Raw genomic sequence first — 27,562 nt, forward strand, 5'->3', positions numbered from 1 at the left:
GGCACCCACCCCACCTTTGGCCAAGTCTCTCCTGATGCCCTGTGGCCCTGGCTGGGGAAGAGGGGGCGTGAGGAGCCAGAAGACAAAGTCCCAGCCCCCTGGAGGGCCCACCGATGCAACCACTGACGAGGCCCACCACAGAGCGTCTCTCAGAAGCAATCCAAGGGGAAGAGAACGGTGGGCTGGCTTGGACAGAGTACACCCCGAGGAGGCTTGTTCTGGCCTCAGGGAACCCAAGGGTCCTGGTTTTGGTGATGGGGCTTCCCAGCCCTTCTGTATATGACGGTTAAACACAGCCCCCACCCGCCCTCCCCAAGACCTCTTGCAGCCCTCCAACCAAAGACCTCGATGGGAGCCAGGACTCCGGTCCAGGGTGGAATCTTGGCCTTGGAGAGTCTGGGGAGAGGCCCAGGCGGAAGCAGCACCCTCACAGATTACAGTGTAGTGGAGGAGGTTTATTTGCGGATGTGGGGAGAGCATGGCAAGGGCCCCTGGGGCTGGCCAGCAAGGGGGCAATCAGGAGACTGGAAACAGAGTCCCTGAGCCAGGTCCGAGGGCGGGCTCAGGAACTGGCAGTGTCTGTCGGGGGGTAGGGTGGCGGGTTGGCCCAAACCTATACGAGAGGAAGCACAGGGCCTGCCTTCCACGGCGGAAGCTGGCCAAGAGTCCTCAAGTTAGGAGAAAACAGGAGGAATCTGAACGTCGTGTATGTTTCTGATGCCAAGGAGCCCCAAAGTACAACAGCAATGGAGACACTTCCTTCTCCAGCAGATTCCATCACTGCTGAGGGACTGTTCTCACACGCAGCTCACTCAGGCCCAGCATCCTGGACCACAGGCCCTTGACCTTGACTGCCCTCTGCTCCTGGGTCTGGCCCTCTCCTCCTCACTCAGGCTCCTTTAGCACGGCCAACAGCTCCTTCTGTTCTCTGTGTAGAGCCTGACATCAATGAGAGAGAACAGACAGATTGGGAAATGAGAAAACCCACACCCCTTTCCTCCACTGTCCTTGACTCCAGGCCCGAGTTTCCGGCAGGACGATATGGAAGGCGTCTGTGACTCATGTCACGGGCCCAGCAGGGCATGTTAGGAAATCCACCCCACTCAGCAGGTGTTTATGGCAGGCTTGAGGCCTCCACAGAGAAGAGCTGATCTTCAGAAAGGTCCCTAAAGTGTCCCCCTGACCCTCTGACCTCAGTGGAGATTGCTAGCAGAGATGCTTTCTTAAATGGACTTTGAGCTGGGCTAATGGTTTAGCTGCTAAGCTGTATCCAACTCTTTTCAACCCCATGGACTGTAGCCTGCTGGGCTTTTCTGTCCATAGGGATCTCCAGGCAAGACTACAGGAGTGGGTTGCTATTTCCTTCTCCAGGGGATCTGCCCAACCCAAGGATCAAACCCACACCTCCTGCTCTGCAGGCAAAGCCTTTACCACTGAGCCGCTGGGGAAGCCTTCAGCCGGACTAGACATGGAAATTGCAGTAAAAGGGGCTCTCTGGGCTCACACAGGGCGCGGCGCTGAGCACACCTGACCCACTTCAGACAATGGCTGGGATCTGCGCCTGTGGCGGGAGAGGTGTGGCTCTAAGAGCAGGGTGCGCCCTCCTTCCTCTTACGGCAGAAGTACCGAATGTCACAGCTGGCAGGGCTCTGGGGATCACTATTTGGCCAATTTGGAAGCCAGAGCCCCGTCAGGGAAGTGACCTTTGGCCTCACAGTGATGGAGTGGCAATGTCAGAGCACCCGAGACACAACTCTGAGCCATGGAACCCGGCCCAGGAGCAGACCAGGCTGAGGGCCTCGGCTACCCGTCCTGGGCTCCACCAGGCAGGCCTGGGCCACTACACAGCACGACAGTGCAGCCCCAGGGCAGGAGGCTGAGGAGTGCAGACAAGAGGAAGCAGAGCAGGACACAGCCCTTCTCCCGCCGCCGCCTCTCTCAGGCTCGGTGCCATGCTGAGGCTGCGGCACGGCCTTTAGGTTCCCCTGACTGGTCTTGGGAGGAGAAGACCAAGGAACCCAAGAGCCATGGATCTGGGGACCTATCCTGCTCAGGATCAGGAGGGTTTGCCCCAGGAAGGGAGCTGTCAAGTGGCCACGATAGACATCAGCTGGACAGAACCCAAAGGCAGGCCATGGTTCAAGCCACACTAGAAACCCTCTTTGGGACCGTGCTTTGAGCCAGCAAGGAAACCGCCTCATCACTCTGCCCCACACCTGCTATCTGTGCCACCCAGCCTGAGCAACCCTTCCCTTTGTTTACCAACCTGGCTCCAAGTGACTGGGCCACTTTCAGGACACGCTTTTGTTACAGGGAGGCTATGTTGTAGGTATGCTGACACTCTAGAAGTCGTTCTAAAGTACATGCTGTAAAGGTGCCGGGCAGTGGTCACGTGGAGTTGAGCCGCCATGGCTATGGAGTGTTGACCCTGACCACGACAGGGAGAAGCCGCCCCTGGGCACACCACTTGCTCTCTCTGGGCCCATTCTCTCCTCAGCTGCCACAGGGCACTGAGGGCCGGTCCAGGGCACTCACCTGCCAGGCCTGCTGCCGGGCCTGGGCCTGCAGCTGCAGCTCCTCCAGCTGCCTGCGCCCAGCTAGGACAGCGTCCGCCAGCTGCCTGTTCTCGGCCTCCTGCTTCTGCACACGACGCTGCAGGGCTCCCCGCTGCTGCAGCAAGTAGGGCGCCATGGCGCTGCGCAGGTCCTTCTCCGGGATCCCACTGGGGCGCCTGCAGGGGGCGCAGGGGGGGGACAGGGAGGAGGAGGAGGTGGTGGGGTGAGGCCTCTCCTCCAAGCCCAGATGGCATGCCCACCTTCAGCCTCGAGCTGAGCTGGCTCTCCTGTGGTCTCTCTCACTCCCAAACCCGATCGCATGGCTCCTGCTCCTGAAGGGAGCGCTGACCCCTGTCCCTCAGCTTCTGCTCCCAGGAACCCACCTCTTCCCTTCTCACTAGTCCGCACCCTAGCCTTCCTCCTTTCATCCACATGCACTCTCCCCAGCTCTACACCTCCCGGGCTGGAGGCACCTCTCCTCTGTGCTTGTGACCATGTGGCTTGCTGGGGCGTCCCCGCTGTCAAGACTGTGAGCGGCCCGAGAGCAGGCCCAGACCCCAAGAGGCCATGGGTGGCTAACGTGGGAAGATAAGGAAAGACAGACCTGAGAGGGCAAGATTATAGGGGTTCTGAGTGCCCAGAGGGAGGAGATGGGTCAGTTCTGATGGGCAGGGGCATAGAAGAAACTGTAGGTTCTTTAAAAATCCTTTGTCAGTTATAAAAGGTACTTCTCTTCAGTTCTAAAGATCATAAGGCATTAAATTGAAAACCACGAAAACGGTTTTCCCTCCTCCTGACCTAGGAGTCTGCTCAGGCAGGGAACGGAGGCAGGAGCTCCAGCCGCTGTGGCTTCGGTGACCTCAGCTCTGCACTCCCGTCCCCAGGGCCCCCGCTCCCTCCTGCCCAGGACAGCCAGGCAGTGGGTCTGCCCCCAGAATCTCGTGTCTTAGTCACTGGCGAACCTCTGGCATGAAAAATAGTTCTGGGCGTATAGTAAATGCTCCTAAAGTATTTGTTGAATGAACAAATGAATAAAAACCAGATGCCTGGGCCAGACTAATCGACCTAAGAGTCCAAACGTCTCTATTCCACCTCATCCCACTACCCTCCACCCTCCCTCTACCCTCTCTCCCACAGGCCACGGGGGTGCTGAAACAGCTGCCTGGGAGGATTCTCTCATCCCAGTCACCTCAACATGCGTCTGCCCCCAGCTCTCCCTCCCCAGAGCGGCTATGCGTTTGTCTCTCTGTGCTGGGGCACTGTCTGGTGTTGGTCCTCTCCACCTGTCCCTGTCACAGGGTCCTCTCAAGGGCCGTGAGCCCACAGTCTCATGCACGTGGTTCCACCAGAAAAGCTCCTTCAAAATGCTGAAATGCTGGGACTTCCCGGGTGGGCCAGTGGAAGCCTGGGTTCCATCCCGGGTCACAAAAGTCGATCCCACATGCTGCGCAGCTAAGATCCAGCACAGTCAAATAAAAAGGAATTTTTTTTTAAAAGATGATGAAATGCTGCCTCTTTCCCTATGAGACTGCCTGTGTCCAGGGGAGCAGGCAACGCCCTTCTCACCAGGCTGGCTCCTTGCGGTCTTTGCTTTCTTCCACAATCGCGTCCAATGCAATCAGGACAGCTTCCAGGTTTCCCTCAGCTTTGATCTCAGAGATTTCCTCCTGGAGGGAGAACAGGAAGGAGCTATAATGATACTAGACAATTCCATATGCTGAACTACTAACGGCACTTAGTAGAATTCTGGCTGACTTAGATTCTGTCTTCACAGAAGCATGCCAACTTTCCCACATGTGACTTCTGTAAGCACGGAAGCGCAACACAGAAAACGCTGTAAGAGCCTGCGTGGGCTTCCCTGGCGGCCCCGTGGGTCAGAGTCCGCCTGGCAACGCAGGGGATGCCGGTTCAATCCGCGGTCCAGGAAGACCCCACATGCCACACGGCAGCTAAGCCTGCGTGCTACAACTACGGAGCCTGTACTTTGGAGCCCATGAGCTGCAACTGAGAAGCCTGTGTGCCACAAAGCCCGCGCTCTGCCACAAGAGAAGCCACTGCAGCGAGAAGCCGAGCCTCGCAACGAGAGAGTAGCTCCCACTCTGTACAACTAGAGAAAGCCCACACTCAGCAACAAAGACCCAGCATGGTTAAAAAAATTTTAAGAGCCTGCAGCAATACTCCCCTCCTGCCCATCATCTCTGAAGGCTGTACACCGAGCGCCCCCGGCTGACAGCACACACACGTTCTGATGCTTAACGAGGCCCATCCTGGAGGGTGCCAGCATGGAACTGAGACTTCCCAGGGAGAGTTATTGGAATCCTGTCCTTTCCTGTGGCCCCTCCAGTATGCAGTTCCCGTGAATTCAACCATTTGCTAAATGCCTCCTCTGTGCCAGGCTTTGCAGCAGGTGCTGGAGAAACAGAAAGCAGAACCAGGCCTGCCCTTGCTGAGCTCCCAAGGTCAGGTGGGACAGCAACTATGACCACCGTTCCAGCATGGGACAAGGAGACTAGAGACGCCCACGTCATCTGGAGGGAAGGGAAGGCGGTCACGGCAGCCCCTGGGCACAGAGGACAGTCCTGGGGACTGAGGGCAGACGGGGGCCAAGGGCACCCTGCCCTCGGAGGGCTGATGACCTGGAAGACAGGACCCGAACCAAGAGTGCCTGCGGGGATTCTTGCCACTCACCTGGATAGAAGTCTGCAGCTGAGTTACAAACTTGTCATGGATGCGCTGGGTCATCTCAGGCTGCAGCTGGTAGAAGCTCTTGTAATAGTCAGTGAACCTCTGGAAGCTGGTGGGAGGAGAGAAGGCATAGGCTGGATTCAGAGTCATCAGCTGGCGCCTGGGCAGCGCTGCCCCTCGTCACAGGGCTCGAGGCCTTGTCTCCTTCATGACTCTGGCTAACGGCAGTGGGGGCAGAGTCTCACCTGCAGCTCTGGTCACTGAGGATGGCTCAGCCCCTCCAGTCTCCCCACTTCCTCTCAGCAGAGCCCCGGCTGAGTTCAGGTGTCCCCCTCTGAAGGGTGGGTCACAATCGGGCCAGCCACGGTACTTAAACTCGACCTTACCAAGCACCAAATCACCAGGAGGGCTGACGAAGACTCAGACCACTGCCCCGCCCCCATTCTGAACAAGCTCCCAGGCGATGCTGATGCTGCTGGTCTGCGCCCCTCACTTTGAGAATCTCTGGTCCTTCCAGTGCCCTTGCAGGGCTGCATTAGGACAGGGTATGTGGACGCTGGGAGAGGTTTCCTTACCCCTAGAAAGAGCCACACAGGAAGAGCTGATGCCCGTTCTGTGGGCCTTAACTATACCCAGGTGAGGTTCCAGCCCCCAGCAACCATGGGGGCCTGGCCTGGGAGCAGAGTTTCTACCCTAAGGAGGCGGAGCAGGAAGAAGGAAAGAACCGGGCCTCAGAACATCATCAAACTGCTGGAAACATCAAGCTGGAGCCATCCTACCTCGGGGCTTCTTGTTAGTGAGGTAATGGATTTCTCTTATTGTTTGTGCCGTTTAACTCAGGGCTCTGTCACTGGCAGCTGACACACTCCTTGTAGCTGCAAAGGTCAAAGGGTGCCCAGTACACTCCCTATGGCTGGCTCCTCTTGGACAAAGGAACTGAAGTAACTGAAACGAACTCTCATGGCTGTTTCCTCTCCCCCCTCCACCAGTCCCTGCCTGCTCTCTCAGGCTCTTCCCCTCCCCAAGTGTTCTCTTAGCATCTGCTCTGTGCTGGGTGCTCCGGGTCAGTGAGGCTGGCACGGCCCCCCTGGTGCTTCCAGTGGAGGAAGAGATGGCAGGAAGTACATAAACTCACATGTGAACATGGGGATGGTTACGAGTGGAGAGTGCTTGGAGGGAAAAGGGCCAGGAGTTAGGGGCTCAGAGAGTGCACCGTGGGGATCACCTTTAAGTGTGGAGGTGGTCAGTGAAGGCCTCTCTGATGAAGGAATGTCAAGGGACCTGCAAAAAGTGGCTGAGGAGGTATCCCGAAACACACCCCGAGGCTTCACTGTGGGCTCAGATAGTCCTCAGCCATCTGGGCCAGCTAGGGGCTCTGGACAAACAGGACGTTAGGTAGCTGGAGCCCAGTGTGCAAGCCCCGCCACAGCCAGGGCGTCGCTGCTGGGTCCTCCCTTTCTCACGGCTCTGGGCCTCCTGGCCCATTCCTGCCACCAGAACAGAGCCCTCTGAGGCAGATGCAGAGAGTGGCACGGTGGTGTGCCGGAGCCAGCTCCCAGTGGCTGCAGGAGGCAACCGCTATATTGCCAGGAGATCTGTGAGGCAGTTGTTAAACACAGTAATTACTGAAAATTAAATTATGCACGATCACAATGGATTATACTAAAAACAAAGGTACTGGGGCTTTCCTGGCGGTGCAGTGGCTAAAACTCTGCGCTCCCAGCGCAGGGGGTCCGGGTTTGGTCCCTGGTCACGGAACTAGACCTTGCATGCTGCAACTAAGATCCAGCACAGCCAAATACATACGTAAGCATTTTTCAAGAAAACCCACAAAGGTGCTAACTGCTCACTCTGCACATTTCCCTCTGCTCCGGAGGCCGACTCCATCCACGGTCTCCCATCCGTGGAAGCACTACTGCCCGTCCCCCCTCTGCTGCATGTAGAGATGCTACGCTGCTAGGCTTATTCACACCTAGGAAGCGGGCAGACCCTGCAAGCCAGGGCTTTATTTCTGGAGAGCTGGCTGTACGCATCTACCAGCACACCTCTGGCTACGGGCGACCGTCTCCCATCCTCTTGAGGGTACACATTTGGTATCCGCGCACCTTGGGGGCAAAACCAAGGTACCAGATACAAAGATGACAGACGTCCTTTCACCCTCGGCAGAGCCCCAGACATCCTGTTGTTTGGCCGCTGGCCCCACGAGCCACGCAGTCTGCGGCTACATGGAGGAATGTGGAGGGACACACGACGCCTGACAAAGCGCGGCTGGAATGGAGACCGGGTAATTGTGGCTTGAAATGGGTCTGGCTCAGAAACGGGAGATCCTGTTCCTCCTCCCAGCCCACTCGCCTGGCGCATCTGAGCTGGGTGCATCTGCTCTCAGCCCAGGCTGGCAGCAGACAGGGCCCAGGGCAGGGGTAGGATAATTCTGCTCACCAGTGCCGCTGGTCAACTCTTCTGGCGTCCCCTTCCTGGTCTGCAAGATCAGTGAAAGTGACGGACCCAGAAACACGCACACTGATACAAACACACAATACAGAAAGCATGCTCCGAGGATGTGGAGGGAGAACAGTCAGGCTGGAAGTGGGGAGGAAAGTGGTTTCTTTTCTTTTAGTTTCACTGAGATATAATTGACATCTAGCACCCTGTAAGTTTAAAGTGTACAGCATAATGACTTATAGATACTGGTAAATGATTCCCATGGTAAGTAAACATACACCATCTCCGAAACAAAAAGGACTTCCCTGGTGGATCAGATGATAAAGAATCTGCCTGCAATGCGGGAGACCTGGGCTCAATCCCTGGGTTAGGAAGATTCCACGGAGGACGGTATGGCAAGCCACTCCAGTATTCTTGCCTGGAGCATCCCCATAGACAGAGGAGCCTGGTGGGCTACAGTCCATGAGGTCACAAAGAGTCGGACATGACTGAGTGACTAAGCACACACAGAGAAACAAAAAAGAACACTGGATTTTCCTTGTTATGAGAACTTGTAGAATCTGCTTTTTAAACAGCTTTCACATATACCATACAGCAGTGATAACTGTAGCCATCAAGTTGTGTGGCGTCCCTAGTACTGATTTATCTTATAACTGGAAGCTTGTATCTTCAGACCACCTTCTTCATGCAATGCCTTCTCCCCTCAGCCCCCAGGGATTCCTTTCTTGAGAGCCAGTGCAGACTTGGGAATACTGTGAATGCTCTTGTAAATTTCCTGAAGAAACACACTCACAGAGAAATAGGAAAAATGATGCATTTTAGAAAACGTTCACGGCCACTCCCGCCAAGTGTCAACTTTTATCTTTTCACGTAAATTCTAATATCTCTGTGGATAGGGATGCCATCCATAATGGCACTGGGATGTCCAGGGTAGCCAGAACAGTGTTAAATACACAGCAGCACTCAAGACAAGCTGCAGACCAGGTGAGTGCGACTAAGCTGAGGCCCAGGCTGCGCGGCCTCAGACATGGTCCATTCCCAGCCACCTCCCCTACCCTGGACCCTAGGGTACCAAGGCTTGGGCTGCTTGATCAGAGGCGCCCTCTCCACAGAGCATCTCCATCAGCCTCTCTGCCAAGCCCTCCTGTGCCCTGTGCTGGAATGGTCTTCTGGCCTTGGCCTCCCAAGAGTACACAAGGGGCCCTCCAGCTGTCTATGCCGGGTGAATGTACCAGCTCTAAGGACTGCCTGTCCTTTTGCCTGGGCTCGCATCCTACCTCTACCACTCATCAGCTGAGTGACCCTGGACAACTTCTTTACCTTTATAAGCATCACTCTCTATCTCCATCAAACGGAGATAATAACTATCCATAAGTCACAAGATTACTGGTTAAATGAGGTTAAATATGTAAACACTTAGTACAGTGTACAGGGAAATGCTCCATGTTAGCTTCAATTGTTATTACTATTTTCAAAGCAACAGTCCTCACCACCCCCTGAAAAGTGTAGAACGCAGCCAGTGACTGTTTCCCAGGGCTGGGAAGTCTGAAAAAGGCAGGGGCTTAGTAAAGCATCTTGACTGCGACTGCATGTGCAGGAAGAACCCGACCCCACTGCAAAGAAAAGGCTACACTGTGGTCCCACAAAAATGGCCACATTTTTCATCAATGAAAGTATTTTCTTATTGGAGTATAACTGCTTTACAATGTTGTTACTTTCTGCTGTGTAAGAAGTGAATCAGCTGTGTTTACACATGTACCTGCTCCCTTAGACGCCCCTCCCACCCCCGCCGCACCCCACCACTCTAGGTCCTCACAGACCACCAAGCTGAGCTCCCTGGGTTACACTGCAAGTTCCCACTAGCTGCCTGTTTGATACATGGCAGTGTATTCACGTCAAACCCCATCTCCCAATTCATCCCACCCTCTCCTCCCCCGCCACCCGCTGCTGCGCCCACGAGTCCACTCTCTGTCTGTGTCTCTGCTCCTGCCTTGGAACTAGGTATCTGCACCATTTTTCTAGATTCCTCATACACACTGGCTATACATAGAAAACACATATATCGTTAACATATGATATTTGTTTTCCTCTTTCTGGCTTAAACCCCGTTCTGTACAGCAGATTCTAGGTCCATCGATACCTCTCCAAGTGACCCGATTCTGTTTCTTTCTGTGGCTGAGCAGTATCCCACTGTACACGTGTGCCGCGTCTTCTTTACTCATTTCTCTATCGATGGAGCCTGAGGTTGCTTCCATGTCCTGGCTATCGTGAACAGTGCTGAAAGTAACTGTTCAAAACTGCATTTACTGAATTTCAAAACAGAGATGACTACACACTAACTGATTTTAACCTGTTTTTTTCTCTTATTATCCAATATCTGAGACACCATCACTGTTCTTGAACTCATCGAAAAAGCATGGCATTCACAGCACTAAAAATTCATTGCAAGGACTTCTCTGGTGGTCCAGGGGTTAAGATTCCACATCTCTAATGGGGGCCTGGGTTCGATCTCTGGTCAGGGAACTAGATCCTGCATGCTGCAACTAAAACTCAGTGCTTCCAAATATAAAACAAAACAAAACCAAACAACCTCACTGTAAACTGAGTTTTCACACATGTTTAACTTAAAATATTTAAGGCCAGAATCAAACTCTGGTGGCTAGTCAATCTGTCAGTTTACAGACACAGATAAATTGTGCAGGAATGGAAAGACAGAGGCACAGACAAGTAACCATGTGTACTAGATGGAGAAGGAAATGGCCACCCACTCCAGTGTTCTCGCCTGGAGAATCCCAGGGACGGGGGAGCCTGGTGGGCTGCCGTCTATGGGGTCGCACAGAGTCGGACACGACTGAAGCGACTTAGCAGCAGCAGCAGTGCTAAAGAAACCTGGTGTGGCCTCGTCCTTCACGGTGACCCGCTTGCTGCCTGCCTGTTCCACAGACTGTCCACCAGAGGGCGGGTGAGAACTGGCGTTTTCGCTCAATAAAGGCATGGAGGGTGAAGACAGACCAGTACAAATATACAGAAGCTGGGGAGCATTGTCACAGAAACCCATGCTCTCCACCCGCCACCCGCCACCTGTACAGCCGCCCTGCTTTATTAAGAAATGTTTCTCTAAAATGAAAAAAAAAAAAAAGAAAGAAAGAAAAGAAAAGAAAGAAATATTTCGCTGCTTGGTCTTTCCCCCTCACCCTTTTCAGCCTCAGGACTGAGAAAGGAAGAGGGAATAAGAACCAGAAGTGTTCCCTGATGAAAGTAAGAGGTCAGTTAGCTGCATGTAAATCCAGCTAGAACATCTGCTCACACTATACACAAAAATACACTAAAAATGGCTTAAGGACTTGGATATAAGACCTAACACCAAATAACTCCTAATACAGAACACAGGCGAAACCTTCTCTGACATAAATCATACCAATGTTTTCTTAGGTCAGTCTCCAAAGGCAACAGAAATAAAAGCAAAAATAAACAAATGGAACCTAATCCAACTTAGAAGATTTCGCACGGCAAAGGAAATCAGAAATGAAATGAAAAGACAGCCTACGAAGTGGGAGAAAACATCTGCAAATGATGTGACCAACCACAGGGTTCCCTGGAGGAAGAAGTGTCCGAGAGCAGCAGGAGTCAGTGAGGGAAGGACAGAAGGCCCGGCAGCAGCGTGAAGATCAGAGTGTACGCACGCCTGGGGGTGCAGATGCCGTGACGAGAAACACGCTCGGGGCACCGCCTGAGCCAGGCACTGTTCCAAGCCCTCTATGCGAAGCAACGCACTTAGTCCTCATGATAACTGAGGAAGGGTCTATTCTCACCATGCCCATTTTTCAGATGCAGACGCTGAGGCAGAGAGGAGTCTGCCCAAGGTCACAGAGCTGGGACACGGTGGAGCCATCAGCTCTGGGTCAGGTGTCCTTGGCCTCCAAGACACACAGTCTGCAGGCTGGTGGGTCAGACACACAAAGTCTACACCGTATCATGATAGGAAGAGCTGGAAGAGGGGGCTTTGGGCAGGGGTGGGACAAGATCAGATCTGTATGTTAGAAACCCCCTCTGGCTGCTGGGAGGGGGGACTAAGGAGGCACAGCTGAGCTGACGGCTGACTCGAGCAAGGCTGACATAGCAAGGACGGAGTGAGATGGGTGATCTGGGAACACACGAAGAGCAGACAATCAGCACGATGGGCTGAAGCCGCACACCACAGTCTGGTGAGTCACAACCACACTTCAGAAACTAGCCGCTGCCAGCCGCACGCATCATCTGCACATTCGAAGAGCGTGAGATATTTCTGAAGCACTTGCTTAATCAGAATATTTTAAATATCAAACCACTCTTTTTCCTGTGAAGCACTGCTTCCTATGAACACCAACAGTCGCTGCCATGCGTTTAAATCTCCACCAGTTCACGCACATATGCAGTTAGCTCTCCTTCCTTGGCCCCTGTCAGACACAGGCTTCAAGTCAGTTTCTACAAACCACCCTCCGTAGCACGTGTCGGGCAGGAAGACGGGACCCGGACAGGCACTGGGCCGGTCGGTCACCTCTCACTCCCTCAGTGCCCCCGGGATGGACACCACTCGTGGCACCGCTGCTGGGGGCCGTGGGTACCTGCGGCAGATGGGGCGTTCCCCCCAACGGTGCTAACTTCAACCGGGGCCCCACCAACACCAACTCTAAGCAACTGCCTCTCTCGGCGGGCCCTGATTTATAACAAAACACAGCAAACCTCACATACTTGCTTTAGCTAAACAGGAAAACAGCTGTTTCTCAGAAGGTCCAGGAGGCTGTATGGACAGAGAAGAACCCTTCGTTTTCAGAAGACAAGGGGAGGTCGCATATGATAAGCTCCAGCGGGGCCACATTTCTACGTCCTGAAGCCTGAGAGAGGACAGATTCGGACGTCTCTGCCTCATGATCCAGTGACAGGAAGACACCCTAACGGAAGACGGGGGTGTGGGTCTGCGAGATCTGACAGCCCAGCAAGGCCAGTATCTTCCAGTCACTCTGGAGTGTATCATGTAATCTGCCCCTCTGGTCAAGCTAACATGGATGGAAAAATACGAGTTGTAGGGAAATCCAATCTGCAGTTTAAAATATCCCTTAGGCTAACTGACATGTGAACAGGCCAGCTTTTACTATGCAGAGATTCCTGTCCTCTGCATAAGTCCTTGGTCTTTGGGACTGAGGACTTTCAGTGACTCGGGAGAGGGTCAAGCATTTGGACACATCTTAAAAGGCTGTATTCATACATGACATTTGTTGAGCCCTTTCTACGTGGAAGCCAGCTGTCAGTTCCTACTTAACTGAATGAGGGGAAGGGTGTTCTAACAATGAAGAAAAGCAAGTGGAAAGAGCGGGCGGCAAGGGTACGGGACAGCAGCAGCTCTCAACGCCTAAGAATTTACGTGCGTGTGTTTGCACACCAAGTGTGCCCTGCTGCACACCCACGGCCCTGACCATGGCTGGAGAGATGGGAAGGGCCAAGGCGTGAATGGCCTTTACACTAAGCTAAGGAGCTGAGCAGTCCTGAGCCAATTCGACATTATAAGCAGAAGGACATGCTCAAATCTGAGCCATAGACTGGAGGGAGGGAGCAAGATTGAGGATGGAGGGCCATTTTGGAAGCTGGTGCCACAATTCTATGAGAGACAGTGAGGGCCTGGACTGAAGCATTTGCATCACGATGGAGAGGAGATTGAGGAGAGAGGCTGAAACCAACAGGGTACGGTGGCTGACTGGAAGCAAGGGGTCAGTGAGGAATCCCAAATCTCTGGCCTAGAGAATGAGTAGATGGTGGTATTTTCAACCAATTTGGGGACCACAGAGGGAAGAGAAATCCTGTTTTGCTGAACGTGGTGGTTCTGTGGGACACCAAGTGGAGATTTCTAGTCGTAGACTGTTAGAGACAGAGGCCTGAAGCTCGGGAGACAGATGTGGCTTGAGAATCCTCACTTATTCCAAAGCTATTTATTGAATGTTTACTATGTGCCAGGCACCATAATAAGCAATGAGCAGAGAGTGATGAATAAGACAGATAAGATTCAAGGATCTTACATTTCATGTGGGGAAGACAGACCACAAACAGACAGCAGAACAACATGCTGTGATAAGTCTTTACAAAGGTATAAAATAAGGTGTCGTGATAAAGAATAACTAGGGGAGAAAGGCGGCTTTAGAGAAGATCAAGGAAACCATTTCTGGCAGAGCAAACATCAAGTGCAAACAGCCTGAGGCAGGAAAGCTCTTGACAGTCTAGGGAATGAGAAGGTTAGGATGACCAAGTATAGCTGCAGAGGGGAACAAGAGGCAGGCAGGGGCTAGAACACGCGGGGCCTTGAAAGCCACGGTATGGAGCGATGAACAGCCACTGAAGGGCTTCCAGCACAGCAAGATGTCAGACGAGCTGTGATCTGCACACGTGCAGGTGAAGCAGGAGAAGGGCAATGCTCCCACATTTAAGGGACAAGTGGACGAAGAAGAGCCCAGGAAGGAGCAGCCAGTGAGGCGAGGGGCAGAGAATGGTGTCGGAAGCCAAGGGAGGAATTTCAAGGACAGAGAAGTGGTCAACAGTGTCAAATGCTACAAGGAGAGCAAGTACATTTAAAGATGAAAAAAAAGTCCAAAGTATTTAACAACAAAGAGTTATTCTTGACCTTGAAAGGAAGGTTTTAGGAGAATGGTGTCAAACTCCCCTAAGCTGAGGGAAAAAACTGGAGATGGAGAACTAGAAGCTGGGAAGGCAGAGCCCCGAAGTCACAGCCTGGGGTGTAAAGGGGAGGACACTGGGGTGTAAAGGGGAGGGAGCTAGGAGGAGGCAAGACCAGGCGTCTCGGCCGAGTTTTCAGATGTCTGAGCTCCTTGCCTGGTGTCTCTATTCTCTCTGTGAACCAGGTGTTGAGGCCGTTTTCACTGAGCGTGTAGAGGTAGCAGGGCCTGAGGGACAGGATAAAGACTTTAAATAGTAATACTTCTGTGGAGAAGGGGAAGAGAGCTGACTGGAGACATGAGGATAATGAGCTCTCTGAGGGCCCAGATGAATTCCAAGAACATGACTGTGTGGAAGCACCATTTTCCACCATGGGTGAGACTCCACAGCTGCTCAGAGGTTGAGTGCAGGGCCAGAGGAGTGCAGACAGGATCCTGAAGGTGGGTTTCACAGCTGGTGGGTTGGAAGGATGAGGGGGCAAAGGAGCTGAGATACACAAGTGTGGCTGCCTTGCACCTCCAACTGAACCTATCCAAATAGAGGTCTTGATCTCCAACCCCAGACTCATTTCTCTCCCCCAACTCATGGGCGAGTATTTCTTCCTCGTCTCAGTAGATGGTGAACCTGCACTCAATCACCATCATGAAGAGTCAGCACCCTCCTGGAGGTCCCCTCCCCCTCACCTTTCCTTCCAATCCAATCCGATTCTATCTCTTATTGGCTCACATCCACCCACCTCTCTCATCTACACTTTATCTGGACCTTTTCAGCCCCAACCATGCAGTCAGCATCCCAGGCTCAGGACCGTGACCTGACAAGTAGGGCAGACAAGATGATTTAGACTCAAAAATAATGGGAACAGCTTCAAAAGTAAAAAAGCTCAACACTGACCTGATAATTGTCATCTTAGAGTAATAAAAAATATAACAGATCAACTAGTCAACTACAATTTTAATATGACTAGATACAAATTATATTTCATATGGGATACAGACACTTTTCTCCCCATGACATAACCTAATTTTTAAACTTACCATTATAACATGGTCATTTTTTCCATAAGTATTATTCAAAATATAACCCCATAGTCATGTGGCATAGGAGATCTTAGTTCCCCGACCAGGGATCAAACCTGCACACCCCAGGCAGTGGAAGCATGGAGTCTCAACCACTGGACTGCCCTCAATAGCATCTTATTAGACAGTTATTATACTTACATAACCACCATCCTTCAAATGTGGAACATTTTTGGTGGTTTTCAACTATTTTCTACTGAACATGCTGCACGGATATTTTTTGTACTTTTTATTTTATGATGTAAATTTTTTGACAATTTTATTTTGAAATAGTAATATTAGAGGAAGCTGCAAAGAAATGTACTCTCCCCAATGTTAACATCTTATGCAACCATAGTACAATATCAAAACCAAGACGCTAACCTGGTACCATCTACAGAACTCATTCAGATTTCAACCGTTAGACACACATTTGTTTGTATTTGTGTATCTTTACCACATGTGAAACCTCGCATAACCATCACCTCAGTCAAGATACTCGATGCTTTTTAAATGTATTTGTCATGATATGGGTTGAGGTTGCAAAAAAAAAATCAGAGTGTAGAAGCCTAGAAAGACCTTACGGTAATCCTACCAACAATCTATTAATATCCTGCACAGCAGTCAGAGTACCTTTGAAAGATCAATCACTGTATTCAGAGCATTACAAACAAATAGATTTTTAAGCCCATGGAGACCCATCTCCTAAATACACACACACACACAAAAGGATCAGTCATGCCTTAAAAACATCAATGACTTTCCATTTCTCTTAGAATAAACTCTCTTGCATCTAACAGAAAATAATAACCTCTATATATAATGTAACAAAGACAAACAATGGGAAAAAATAGATACAAACAACTGTGATGAGAGATTTTTTCTTTTCTTAATTTTTTAATGCATTTTTAAAATTTATTTATTTTTTAACTGAAGGATAATTGCTTTACAGAATTTTATTGTTTTGTGATGAGAGATTTTTAAGATGAAATGAATGGCACAATCAAGACCATTTTTAAAATGAGCATATTCTCTCTCCATACACACACACACACACGCACGCATGCACACACATGTAGGCCACATCTTGTGGCATGTGGGATCTTAGTTCCCAGACCAGGGATCAAGGAACCTGGGCCTCAGGCAGTGGAAGTGGAGTCCTAACCACTAGACCACCAGGGAATAACTAAAATACTTTGACAGTAAAATTTAAAAGCTCAAACTAATAAATAAAATAGAATTCTATACCCAGGAAACAGAAACTATATGCTCTTTTCAAGTATACATGGAACATTCACAAAAACTGCCCATAGACATAGCCATAGAGTCAGAATGTCAAAAATTCCCACAAAATCAGCATCACACAAACTGTTGTTTCACCACAACGTGATAAAATTAGAAATTACAACAGAAGGATAACTCTTTAAGAATTACATGCCTGGGAGCCAAATAACATACTACTAAATAATCACTGGGTTACAGAGGAAATGATAAGGAAAATTACAAAGTACATAAAATTAAATGACAATGTCTATATGTCAAAAAATGAAATTGGATCTCTTTCTCATACCATACAAAAACTACCTCAAAATGGGTTAAAGACCAAAATGTCAGAGTTAAAACTATAAAAGTCATATAAGAAAATACACGTATAAAGCTTTATGATCTTGAATTACACAATGGTTTCTTCAGTTCAGTTCAGTTCACTCAGTCGTGTCCGACTCTTTGCGACCCCATGAATCGCAGCACGCCAGGTCTCCCTGTCCATCACCAACTCCCGGAGTCTCCTCAAACTCATGTCCACAAGATGGTGATGCCATCCAGCTATCTCATCCTCTGTCTTCCCCTTCTCCTCCTGCCCCCAATCCCTCCCAGCATCAAGGTCTTTTCCAATGAGTCAACTCTTCGCATGAGGTGGCCAAAGTATTGGGGTTTCAGCTTCACCATCAGTCCTTCCAATGAACACCCAGGACTGATCTCCTTTAGGATGGACTGGCGGGACCTCCTTACAGTCCAAGGGACTCTCAAGAGTTTTCTCCAACACCACAGTTCAAAAGCATCAATTCTGTAAAGTCTGACACTGTTTCCCCATGTATTTCCCATGAAGCGATGGGACCAGATGCCATGATCTTCATTTTCTGAATGTTGAGCTTTAAGGCAACTTCTTCACTCTCCTCTTTCACTTTCATCAAGAGGCTTTTTAGTTCCTCTTCACTTTCTGCCATAAAGGTGGTGTCATCTGCATATCTGAGGTTATTGATATTTCTCCCGGCAATGGTTTCTTAGATGACACTAAAAGCTCAAGCAACCAAAGAAAAAATTCTTTGCAATTTTAAATCTAAATAAATGTTAATAAATAAATAATCTAAATGCAACTGTGGACGCGACTGGCGATAGAAGTAAAGTCTGGTGCTGTAAAGAACATTGCATTGGAACCTGCAATGATAGGTCCATGAATCAAGGTAAATTGAAACTGATCAAACAGGAGATGGCAAGAGTGAACATGGACATTTTAGGAATCAGTGAACTAAAATGGGCTGGAATGAGCAAATTTAATCCAGATGACCATTATATCTACTACTGTGGGCAAGAATCCCTTAGAAGAAATGGAGTAGCCATCATAGTCAACAAGAGTCCAAAATGCAGTACTTGGGTGCAATCTCAAAAATGACAGAATGATCTCTGTTCATTTCCAAAGCAAACCATTCAGCATCACAGTTATCCAAGTCTATGCCCCAACCGCTAATGCCAAAGAAGCTGAAGTTGAACGGTTCTCTGAAGATCTATAAGACCTTTTAAAACTAACACCAAAAAAGATGTCCTTTTCAGCATAAGGGACTGGAATGCAAAAGCAGGAAGTCAAGAGATACCTGGAGTAACAGGCAAGTTTGGCCTTGGAGTACAAAACAAAGCAGGGCAAAGGCTAACAGAGTTTTGCCAAAAGAACACACTGGTCATAGCAAACACCCTCTTCCAACAACACAAGAGATGACTCTACACATGGACATCACCAGATGGTCAATACCCAAATCAGACTGATTATATTCTTTGCAGCCAAAGATGGAGAAGCTCTATACAGTCAGCAAAAACAAGACCAGGAGCTGACTGTGGCACTCCTTATTGCCAAATTCAGACTTAAATTGAAGAAAGCAGGGAAAGCGACTAGACCATTCAGGTATGACCTAAATCAAATCCCTTACAATTATACAGTGGAAGTGAGAAATAGATTCAAGGGATTAGATCTGATAGACGGCCTGAAGAACTATGGACAGAGATCCGTGACACTGCACAGGAGGCAGTGATCAAGACGATCCCCAAGAGAAAGAAATGCAAAAAGGCAAAATGGTTGTCTGAGGAGGCCTTACAAATAGCTGAGAAAAGAAGAGAAGTGAAAGACAAAGGAGAAAAGGAAAGGTACACCCATCTGAATGCAAAGTTCCAAAGAACAGCAAGGTGAGATAAGAAAGCCTTCCTCAGCGATCAATGCAAAGAAATAGAGGAAAACAATAGAATGGGAAAGACTAGAGATCTCTTCAAGAAAATTAGACATACCAAGGGAACATTTCATCCAAAGATGGGCACAAGCAAGGACAGAAAGTTATGGATCTAACAGATGCAGAAGATATTAAGAAAAGGTGGCACGAATACACAGAACTGTACAAAAAATATCTCAAAGACCCAGATAACCACGATGGCATGTTCACCCACCTAGGGCCAGACATCCTGGAGTGTGAAGTCAAGTGGGCCTTAGGAAGCATCACTACAGACAAAGCTAGTGGAGGTAATGGGATTTCAGTGGAGCTATTTCAAATCCTGAATTATGATGCTGTGAAAGTGCTGCACTCAATATGCCAGCAAATTTGGAAAACTCAGCAGTAGCCACAGGACTTTCAATCCAATTTGGGATTTTTCATTTCAATCCTTAAGAAAGGCGATGCCAAAGAATGTTCAAACTACCATACAACTGCACTCATCTCACACACTAGCAAAGTAATGCTCAAAACTCTCCAAGCGAGGATTCAACAGTATGTGAACCAAGAACTTCCAGATGTTCAAGCTGGATTTAGAGAAGGCAGAGGAAGCAGAGATCAAATAGCAAATATCTGCTGGATCATAAAAAAAGCAAGAGAATTCCAGAAAAGCTTCTACTTCTGCTTTATTGACTACGCCAAAGCCTTTGACTGTGTGGATCACAACAAACTGTGGAAAATTCTTTAAGAGGTGGGAATACATGACCACCTGACCTGCCTCCTCAGAAATCTGTACATAGGTCAAGAAGCAATGGTTAGAACTGGACATGGAACAATAGACTGGTTCCAAATCGGAAAAGGAGTACGTCAAGGCTGTATAGTGTCACCCTGCTTATTTAACTTATATGCAGAGTACATTATGCGAAATACTGGGCTGGATGAAGCACAAGCTGGAATCAAGATCGCCGGGAGAAATATCAATAACCTGAGATATACAGATGACACCACCTTTATGATAGAAAGCGAAGAGGAACTGAAGAACTTCTTGATGAAAGTGAAAGAGGAGAGTGAAAACGCTGGCTATGAAACTCAACATTAAAAAAACTAAGATCATGGCATCTGGTCCCATCACTTCATCATGGCAAACAGATGGGGAAACAATGGAAACCGTGACAGACTGTATTTTCTTGAGCTCCAAAATCAATGCAGATGGTGATCGCAGCCATAAAATTAAAAGACACTTGCTCCTTGGAAGAAAAGCTATGACCAACCTAGACAGACAGCATATTAAAAAGCAGCTGCTGCTGCTGCTAAGTCACGTCAGTTGTGTCCAACTCTGTGCGACCCCACAGATGGCAGCCCACCAGGCTCCTCCGTCCATGGGATTTTCCAGGGAAGAGTACTGGAGTGGGTTGCCACTGCCTTCTCCAATTAAAAAGCAGAGACATTACTTTACCGACAAAGGTCCATCTAGTCAAAGCTATGGTTTTTCCAGTAGTCATGTATGGATGTGAGAGTTGGACCATAAAGAAAGCTGAGTGCCGAAGAATTGATGCTTTAGAACTGTGGTGTTGGAGAAGATTCTTGAGAGTCCCTTGGACTGCAAGGAGATCCAACCAGTCTATCCTAAAGGAAATCAGTCCTGAATATTCAGTGGAAGGACTGATGCTGAAGCTGAAGCTCCAATACTTTGGCCACCTGATGCGAAGAACTGACTCACTGGAAAAGATTCTGATGCTGGGAAAGACTGAAGGCAGGGGGAGAAGGGGGCGACAGAGGATGAGATGGTTGATGGTATCATAGACTCAACGGACATGAGTTTGAGCAAGCTCTGGCAGTTGATGGTGGACAGGGAAGCCTGGCATGCTGTAGTCCATGGGGTTGCAAAGTCAGACGTGATTGAGTGACTGAATTGACTGAATCTAAACTGGATTTCTCAAAATTAGAATTCTTACCAGCTAACAGTAAAAAGACAAATAACCCAATTAAAAAATGAGCAAGGAATCTGAACAGACATGTCTTCAAAGAAGATATCCAAAGGTCAATAAGCACATGAAACATGCTCAGCATCATTAATCATTAGGAAAAGGCAAATCCAAGCCACTATGACATACCAACTTACACCCACGAGGATGACTACTGGCTATAATAAAAAAGACAGACCTAACCAGTATTGGTGAGAATGTGGAGAAATCAGAACCCGCCATCAACTGCTGGAGTAAATGTAAAATGGTACACTTGCTTTGGAAAATAGCTTGGGAACTGCTGAAAAAGTTAAAAATAGAGTTACTATACAATCTGCCATTTTCACTTCTAGGAATATCCCCAAAAGAACTGATAACATCTGTTCACAGATGTTGATAACAGCATTATTCACAATAGACAAAAAAGTAAAAACAATTCCAAACATCTATCAACTGATGAATGGGTAAATAAAATATGATATACCATACACTGGAATTATTATTCAGTCATAAAAAGGAATGAAATACTGATACATGTCATAACACAGATGAACCCTAAAATCATCACGCTATGTGTAAGAAGCCGGACACACAAGACGACACAATGTATGGTTCCACTTAAATGAAATGTCCAGAAAAGGCAAATCCATAGAAACAGAAAGTAGATAACGATTATCAGGAGCTAGGAGACTGGGGTGAGAAATGGGAAGTGACAGCTAAACAGTACAAAGTTTCTGGGGTGATGAGAATGTTCTGGAATTAGAGTGGTGAAGGTAACACAACTTTGTAAGTATACCAACTGCACACAGTGAAGGGCGAATTTTACGGCGTATGAAATAAATCTCAACTTAAACAAAGACTTGAAAATATTAGAAAGCAGTGATTACATGAAAATGTACAGTTTTAAACACACTTTGCAGGAGACAAAAGACTGAAAAAGAAGAGTTAAATGGTCAACTCAAGAACTTCAGGGAATTCCGTGGTGGGCTTTCACTGCCATGGCCTGGGTTTAATCCCTGGCGTGGAAACTGAGAACCTGCAACTTGCAACCAAAAAAAAAAAAATTGGGAGGAGACTAATAAAATAAATCTAATTTTAAAAATTAAGATAAGGATAGATTCCAAAGATAAAGACACAAGATATAACCTCAAAACACAGGAAAAAATTTTTAAAGGCTAATTCTTTAAAAAGATGAATAAGAACTCCGGCTACATAAAGTCAAAAACAAAGAAACAGCATGTACTGGAAAAAGAGGAAATAATGAAAATTAAATCATTTAAAATAGTTCAAGAGACAAAATTTCGGGGGGAGGGGGAACCTGTAATATGGTAAATCTGTCTTAAGAAGAAATAACATCTAAACAGATTTGTAGTCATTAAAGAAACAGTAACACCAAAAATCTGCAACAAACACTGCCCAGACACTTTATGGACACAACCAAAGATGCCCACTGCATCACTGCTGCTTAACATAATACTGGCAGGCCTCAACAACCCAGAAAGCTTCAGGCATAAATGAGCTCTTTCAACCGTTTGAAGCATAGGTAATCCTGATTTCATATAAACCATTCCAGGAGAGGAATATATGTGGCTAATATATCTTTGATTCTATAAGCTGATAAGGATGGTGTAAAAAAAAAAAAGAAACTATAGTCTCATTTTACTTCCGTTCACTTCAGTCGCTCAGTCGTGTCTGAATCTTTGCAACCCCATGAACCGCAGCACACCAGGCCTCCCTGTCCATCACCAACTCCCGGAGTCCACCCAAACCCATGTCTATTGAGTTGGTGATGCCATCCCACCATCTTATCCTCTGTTGTCCCCTTCTCCTCCTGTCCTCAATCTTTCCCAGCATCAGGGTCTTTTCCAATGAGTCAGCTCTTTGCATCAGGTGGCCAAAGTATTGGAGTTTCAGCTTCAGCACCAGTTCTTCCAATGAATATTAAGGACTGATCTCCTTTAGGATGGACTGGTTAGATCTCCCTGCAGTCCAAGGGACTCTCAAGAGTCTTCTCCAACACCACAATTCTAAAGCATCAATTCTTCGGTGCTCAGCTTTCTTTATAGTCCAGCTCTCACATCCACACATGACCACTGGAAAAACCATAGCCTTGACTAGACGGACCTTTGTGGGCAAAGTAATGTCTCTGCTTTTGAATATGCTGTCTAGGCTGGTCGTAACTTTCCTTCCAAAGAGTAAGCATCTTTTAATTTCATGGCTGCAGTCACCATCTGCAGCGATTTTGGAGCCCCCAAAAATAAAGTCTGCCACTGTTTCCACTGTTCCACTGTTTCCCCATCTATTTCCCATGAAGTGATGGGACCAGATGCCATGATCTTTGTTTTCTGAATGTTGAGCTTTAAGCCAACTTTTTCACTCTCCTCTTTCACTTTCACCAAGAGGCTCTTTAGTTCTTCTTCACTTTCTGCCATAAGGGTGTTATCATCTGCAATCTTGATTCCAGCTTGTGCTTCCTCCAGCCTGGCGTTTCGCATGGTGTACTCTGCATATAAGTTGAATAAACAGGGCTACAGTATACAGCCTTGATGTACTCCTTTCCTGATTTGGAACCAGTCTGTTGTTCCATGTCCAGTTCTAACTGTTGCTTCCAAGAGCTTATAAACATTGATCTAACTAAATCCAACTATACATTTTAAATACATCATATTCAAGATTTATTCCAAGAATGCAGAGACAGTTTAACGTCCCTAAAATCTACCAATGTAGATCATAAACATTAACAAACTGAAGAAAAATGACAAGATCTTCCTGAGGAAGAAAACATCTGATAAAGTTCAACCCCTAATCGTGATCTTCTTAATAATTCTCAGAAAACTAGAATGAGACAGGGACTTCCTTAATTTGCCAAAAATATGTACCCAAAACTGCAGAACCCATATGCACTGGCACAAAGAGAGGCAAATAGATCAGTGAGACAGAAGAGAGACCCAGGGGCACAATATGCAGAGGGGCTTGCCATGTAGTAAAAGGGGCTCCATAAAGCAACGGAGATGAATGAACTGCTTAGTTGGCAATGACTGGGAACACTAAAAAAAAAGTAAGAGTAACTGAAGCTACCATTTTACACCTGTGATCACACAGATCACAGACTGAAAGAGTGAAATGATAAAACAGCCAAGAGAAGAAAACACGGCCTATCACCCTTGTGATCTGGGTGTGGGTATAGCCTCTATAAGCAAGATACCATAAGCACAGGCCAAAAGATTAAACACATGGCTTACATGAAAATTGAGGGGTTTAAAATGCAAATTGATTAGGTGACACCTAACAATTTATTAGGACTGTTTGAGGGATGTGGAGTTAGTGCAAAGGCTGAGTAGAGTCATGAGTATCCACATAGCTTGGGAGAAGGCCCCCTGGGATGACTACATTTCTCTTTCTGCCTCATTTTCCTGGGGTAAAGTGTAAACGATTAAAATCTGCAATTCTAATTTAATTAAGGATTTCTGTTACTCAAAGGACACGATACACAAAGCTAATATCTCATAGAGATAGCTATTTCCTCTTCAGTCTAAAACTGACAAAAGGATTGCTATCTAGACCATACTGGGAACTCCAGCAAATCAATAAGATAAAAAAAACAATTTTTTAAAAAGTAAAAAAAAAAGAAAAAATTACAGGAAATAAGTAGGCAGTTCTCAGAAAAGGAAGTCAAATGACTAATGAGGTATACAAGGAATTGCCCACACCTTATAAGGAATTAAAAATGTGCAAATTAAAATAATAATGAAATACCCTTTGCACACCTTCAGAATGGCAAACATTAGAATGGTGAATAGAGGAAGAGCTTTTCCGGAAAGCAATCTGACAAAACATAGGTGGATGTAAACCCTTGGATCCACTGATTTCACTCCACTGTACACCTCAAAGAAATTCTAGCACCAGTCTGTGAGGGGAGGTACCCTGGCATAATCTGTGGAGAAGGGAGTTGGAAGCAATCAAGAGTTCATGACTGGGAATGGGCAAGTGCTGGACGTACGTGCATCGTGAAATGATAAACAGCACTGAGAAGCTATGAACCACCTGCATTTACAGTCTATGGTTCTATCTTAAAAACAAAAGACACGCAGCACGATTATGATTCATATAAACTTAAAACCTAGATAAATTTACAGACAAAACAACACACTTTACAAGGGCGCAAACTTATTCAAATGTCAGGTCCTTGCACTTACACTAAACCAGACCCATCCCTATTGCTCTCTATTCCTTTTCGCTGATTTATTTTTCTTTATGGCACAAGAAAGTCTATTCCATAAGAGCAGGGACCTTCCTATCTTCAGCGCTGCAGTATTTCCAGTTCCTAACACAGAGCCTGAGACACTAGAGATGTCCAGTAAATATCTGCACATGAATACATGAAAAAAATGGAGGACAAACAGCTAATGGAGAACAGGGCCTATGGGCAGGGGCGAGAAGGGCAAGAATGAGCAAGAGAAAGCCAATCAATTGATCAATAACAGAGCTTGCCTGGACATATAATGATGGTGTGTCATGAATGGTCCGTAAAAATGATTATAAATTATTTATCAAAGTTATTACTATGGAAACTGAGCCCTGCTTAGTAAGCCTACCCCCTGCCTCTCCAGCCTCCTCTCATTTTACTCTCATTCTGCTACTTCCTAGAATGCCCTGACCATTTCCAGGCCTTTGCACAAGCTGTTCCTCTAGTTCTTCAAAAGGCTGGTTCCCTCTCATTCTTCAAGTTTCCGATCCATTTCACTTTCTCAGAGTGGAATCCCTATCTTATCCAATGTTTCCCTTTCCCCCAAGCTGCCTCTGCATTGCCTTACCAAGCTCCGTGATGATTTTGCTTACTTCACATCTCCACATGTTGAAGGCAAGCTCCAAGACAGCGGCCTTGTTTTATTGTACCCCCAGCGCCTGACACAGTGTCTGGCACAGGCACTTAAATATTTGCTAAGTGAATCAATGAGTGATGAGATGGATCCTAAGGTCTCTGTAGGATACAAAGTCCTACAACTAGGAAGGACATCAGAAGATGAGAGTCTTGACCAGGTCAAAGAACAGAGGTAGTGGGGACATAGAGGGCGGATGGAGAACAGGCTGTGGTTAAACCCCTGAAGGTTCCGGTAACAGTGTTTCAGCACTAATGTTCTGGGGTATGGGACCATGGACGAAACTCGCCCGTTAAAGTGTCCAATACTGCTGTGACAGGCTGAGAGGGTGGATGGAGAACAGGCTGTGGTCAAACCCCTGAAGGTTCCGGTAACAGTGTTTCAGCACTAATGTTCTGGGGTATGGGACCATGGACGAAACTCGCCCGTTAAAGTGTCCAATACTGCTGTGACAGGCTGGGACCTGGGTCCCTTTGCTGCGATGCTTGCACCTGGGAAGAAGTCTCCTCAAACAGCAGAACACAAAGAAACCATAAGGAACTAAAACTGACCACATACACGCACACTTAATGGCAAGTTATGAATGAGACACAAAAAGACCAAAAAGCCAGCTGTTAATTCTGGGCTGTTGGAAGTAAAAGCTGGGTACTGCCCATGATCCCGGCACGCAGCACCGCTGAAGGGGTAGGCAGAACACTTAAGCCTCCGCTCCAAGCTGGACCAATGGATCCACCCCTGTCCTCTCCGCATTTAAGGGACCAGCTGCCTCTCCCACAGGAAAACCAGCAAGGACTCCTACTACAACTTTTTTCCAAGCCCTCCTGCTGCACCACAAGTCTCAATAAATGCTTGCCTGAATTTCTCCTCTTACCAATTTCTTATTGTTTCAAGTGCTCAGTAACCCACGTCAGTAACATTGTTAGAATACTGTTCATAGACAGTAGACCGGAATCGTTTCTTTCTATTGTAAGACATTCAGTCCTCACACCCACCCAGTGAAGAACGTATTACTATTTTCATAATAAATTCTACAATTCTAATGCTTTCTACGTGCCCGGCACTGTTCTAAAACCCTTACGACTATTTACTCATTTAAATCTCGGAAAGACCCTATGAGAAAGGTACTATTGTTGCTATTTTATTCACGCTGAACAGAAGCACAGAGCAGCTACATCTTTTTCATTTTAAGTTGGGCCATGATTTGAACCCTAAATCTAATTCGAAAGCCTGTAACGTTCCTTCCAACCACCTATAATCAAAACCAGGTTTACTGGAGAAAGGAGCAGCTAGAAGTCCTAAGCTCTGCTCCACCGAACCTGCGTTTGCAAAATAACCAATAACCGCGCCTCCCCCCAACATCCACGCGACTCAGCTCTTTGCTCCAACCCTCCTATCACGGGCCGTCCTGATCTCGCGAGGTTTAGATTCCAGTGGACAACAATCCACAACGAGATTTTACACTCAGCCTCACTTCCTCTACCTTACCTCCCGGCAGCGACCAACTTCTGGAGGAAGGTGTCCACCATGGTGTCGAAAAGCTTCACCCTCGAAATGATAGTGCCGGGGCGCGCAGATTCCTGAGACAATTCCTCGGGCCCTTTGTCTTCACAGCCGCTGCCTACGTTGACGCTGCTCGCTTCGGCCATGTTGAAATAGAACCGCCAAAACCCGGACGCCCCGCCCACCAAGGCCCCCGATTGGCCGTTCCCGGCCGTGGGTGCCTGCGATTGGAAGCAGCAAATGTCCATCACCCAGCCGCGGGGAGGGGACACTGCTGGAGGCGGAGGATTATGCAAACAAAAAAACCAT

The 27,562-nt window shown here is 47.8% G+C and overlaps 1 protein-coding gene across 7 annotated transcripts; it reads right to left on the reverse strand.

Moving 5' to 3' along the window:
* Positions 1-509: 509 nt before the first annotated feature.
* Positions 510-27,399, reverse strand: PMF1 (polyamine modulated factor 1). Of its 7 annotated transcripts, none has more exons than XR_011144424.1 (5): positions 27,239-27,399; positions 5,244-5,349; positions 4,122-4,219; positions 2,536-2,670; positions 510-939 (listed from the first exon to the last, which is right to left on the reverse strand). XR_011144424.1 is itself a non-coding variant. In XM_068964845.1 (5 exons), exons 1-5 carry the CDS (start codon positions 27,397-27,399, stop codon positions 886-888), a joined length of 615 nt encoding a protein of 204 aa, XP_068820946.1. In that variant the 3' UTR covers positions 510-885. The 7 variants fall into 7 exon arrangements, 5 of the variants coding, with proteins under 5 accessions (XP_068820946.1, XP_068820945.1, XP_068820948.1 ...); XR_011144423.1 differs by having other exon boundaries at positions 4,122-4,222; XM_068964845.1 differs by having other exon boundaries at positions 2,536-2,731.
* Positions 27,400-27,562: the final 163 nt, after the last annotated feature.

This window comes from Capricornis sumatraensis, chromosome 2 (genome assembly GCF_032405125.1).
Source record: "Capricornis sumatraensis isolate serow.1 chromosome 2, serow.2, whole genome shotgun sequence".
NCBI lineage: Eukaryota > Metazoa > Chordata > Mammalia > Artiodactyla > Bovidae > Capricornis > Capricornis sumatraensis.

What these genes read in the sequence shown, in the direction of transcription:
- PMF1 (XM_068964844.1), bottom strand. Translation starts at nt 27,399, where the DNA reads ATGGCCGAAGCGAGCAGCGTCAACGTAGGCAGCGGCTGTGAAGACAAA. An exon ending in AAGTTGGTCGCTGCCGGGAG is followed by an intron (nt 5,350 to 27,238) that starts GTAAGGTAGAGG and finishes TCCTCCCACCAG; the next exon opens with CTTCCAGAGGTTCACTGACT. An exon ending in CCCGGCAGCAGGCCTGGCAG is followed by an intron (nt 940 to 2,535) that starts GTGAGTGCCCTG and finishes CATTGATGTCAG; the next exon opens with GCTCTACACAGAGAACAGAA.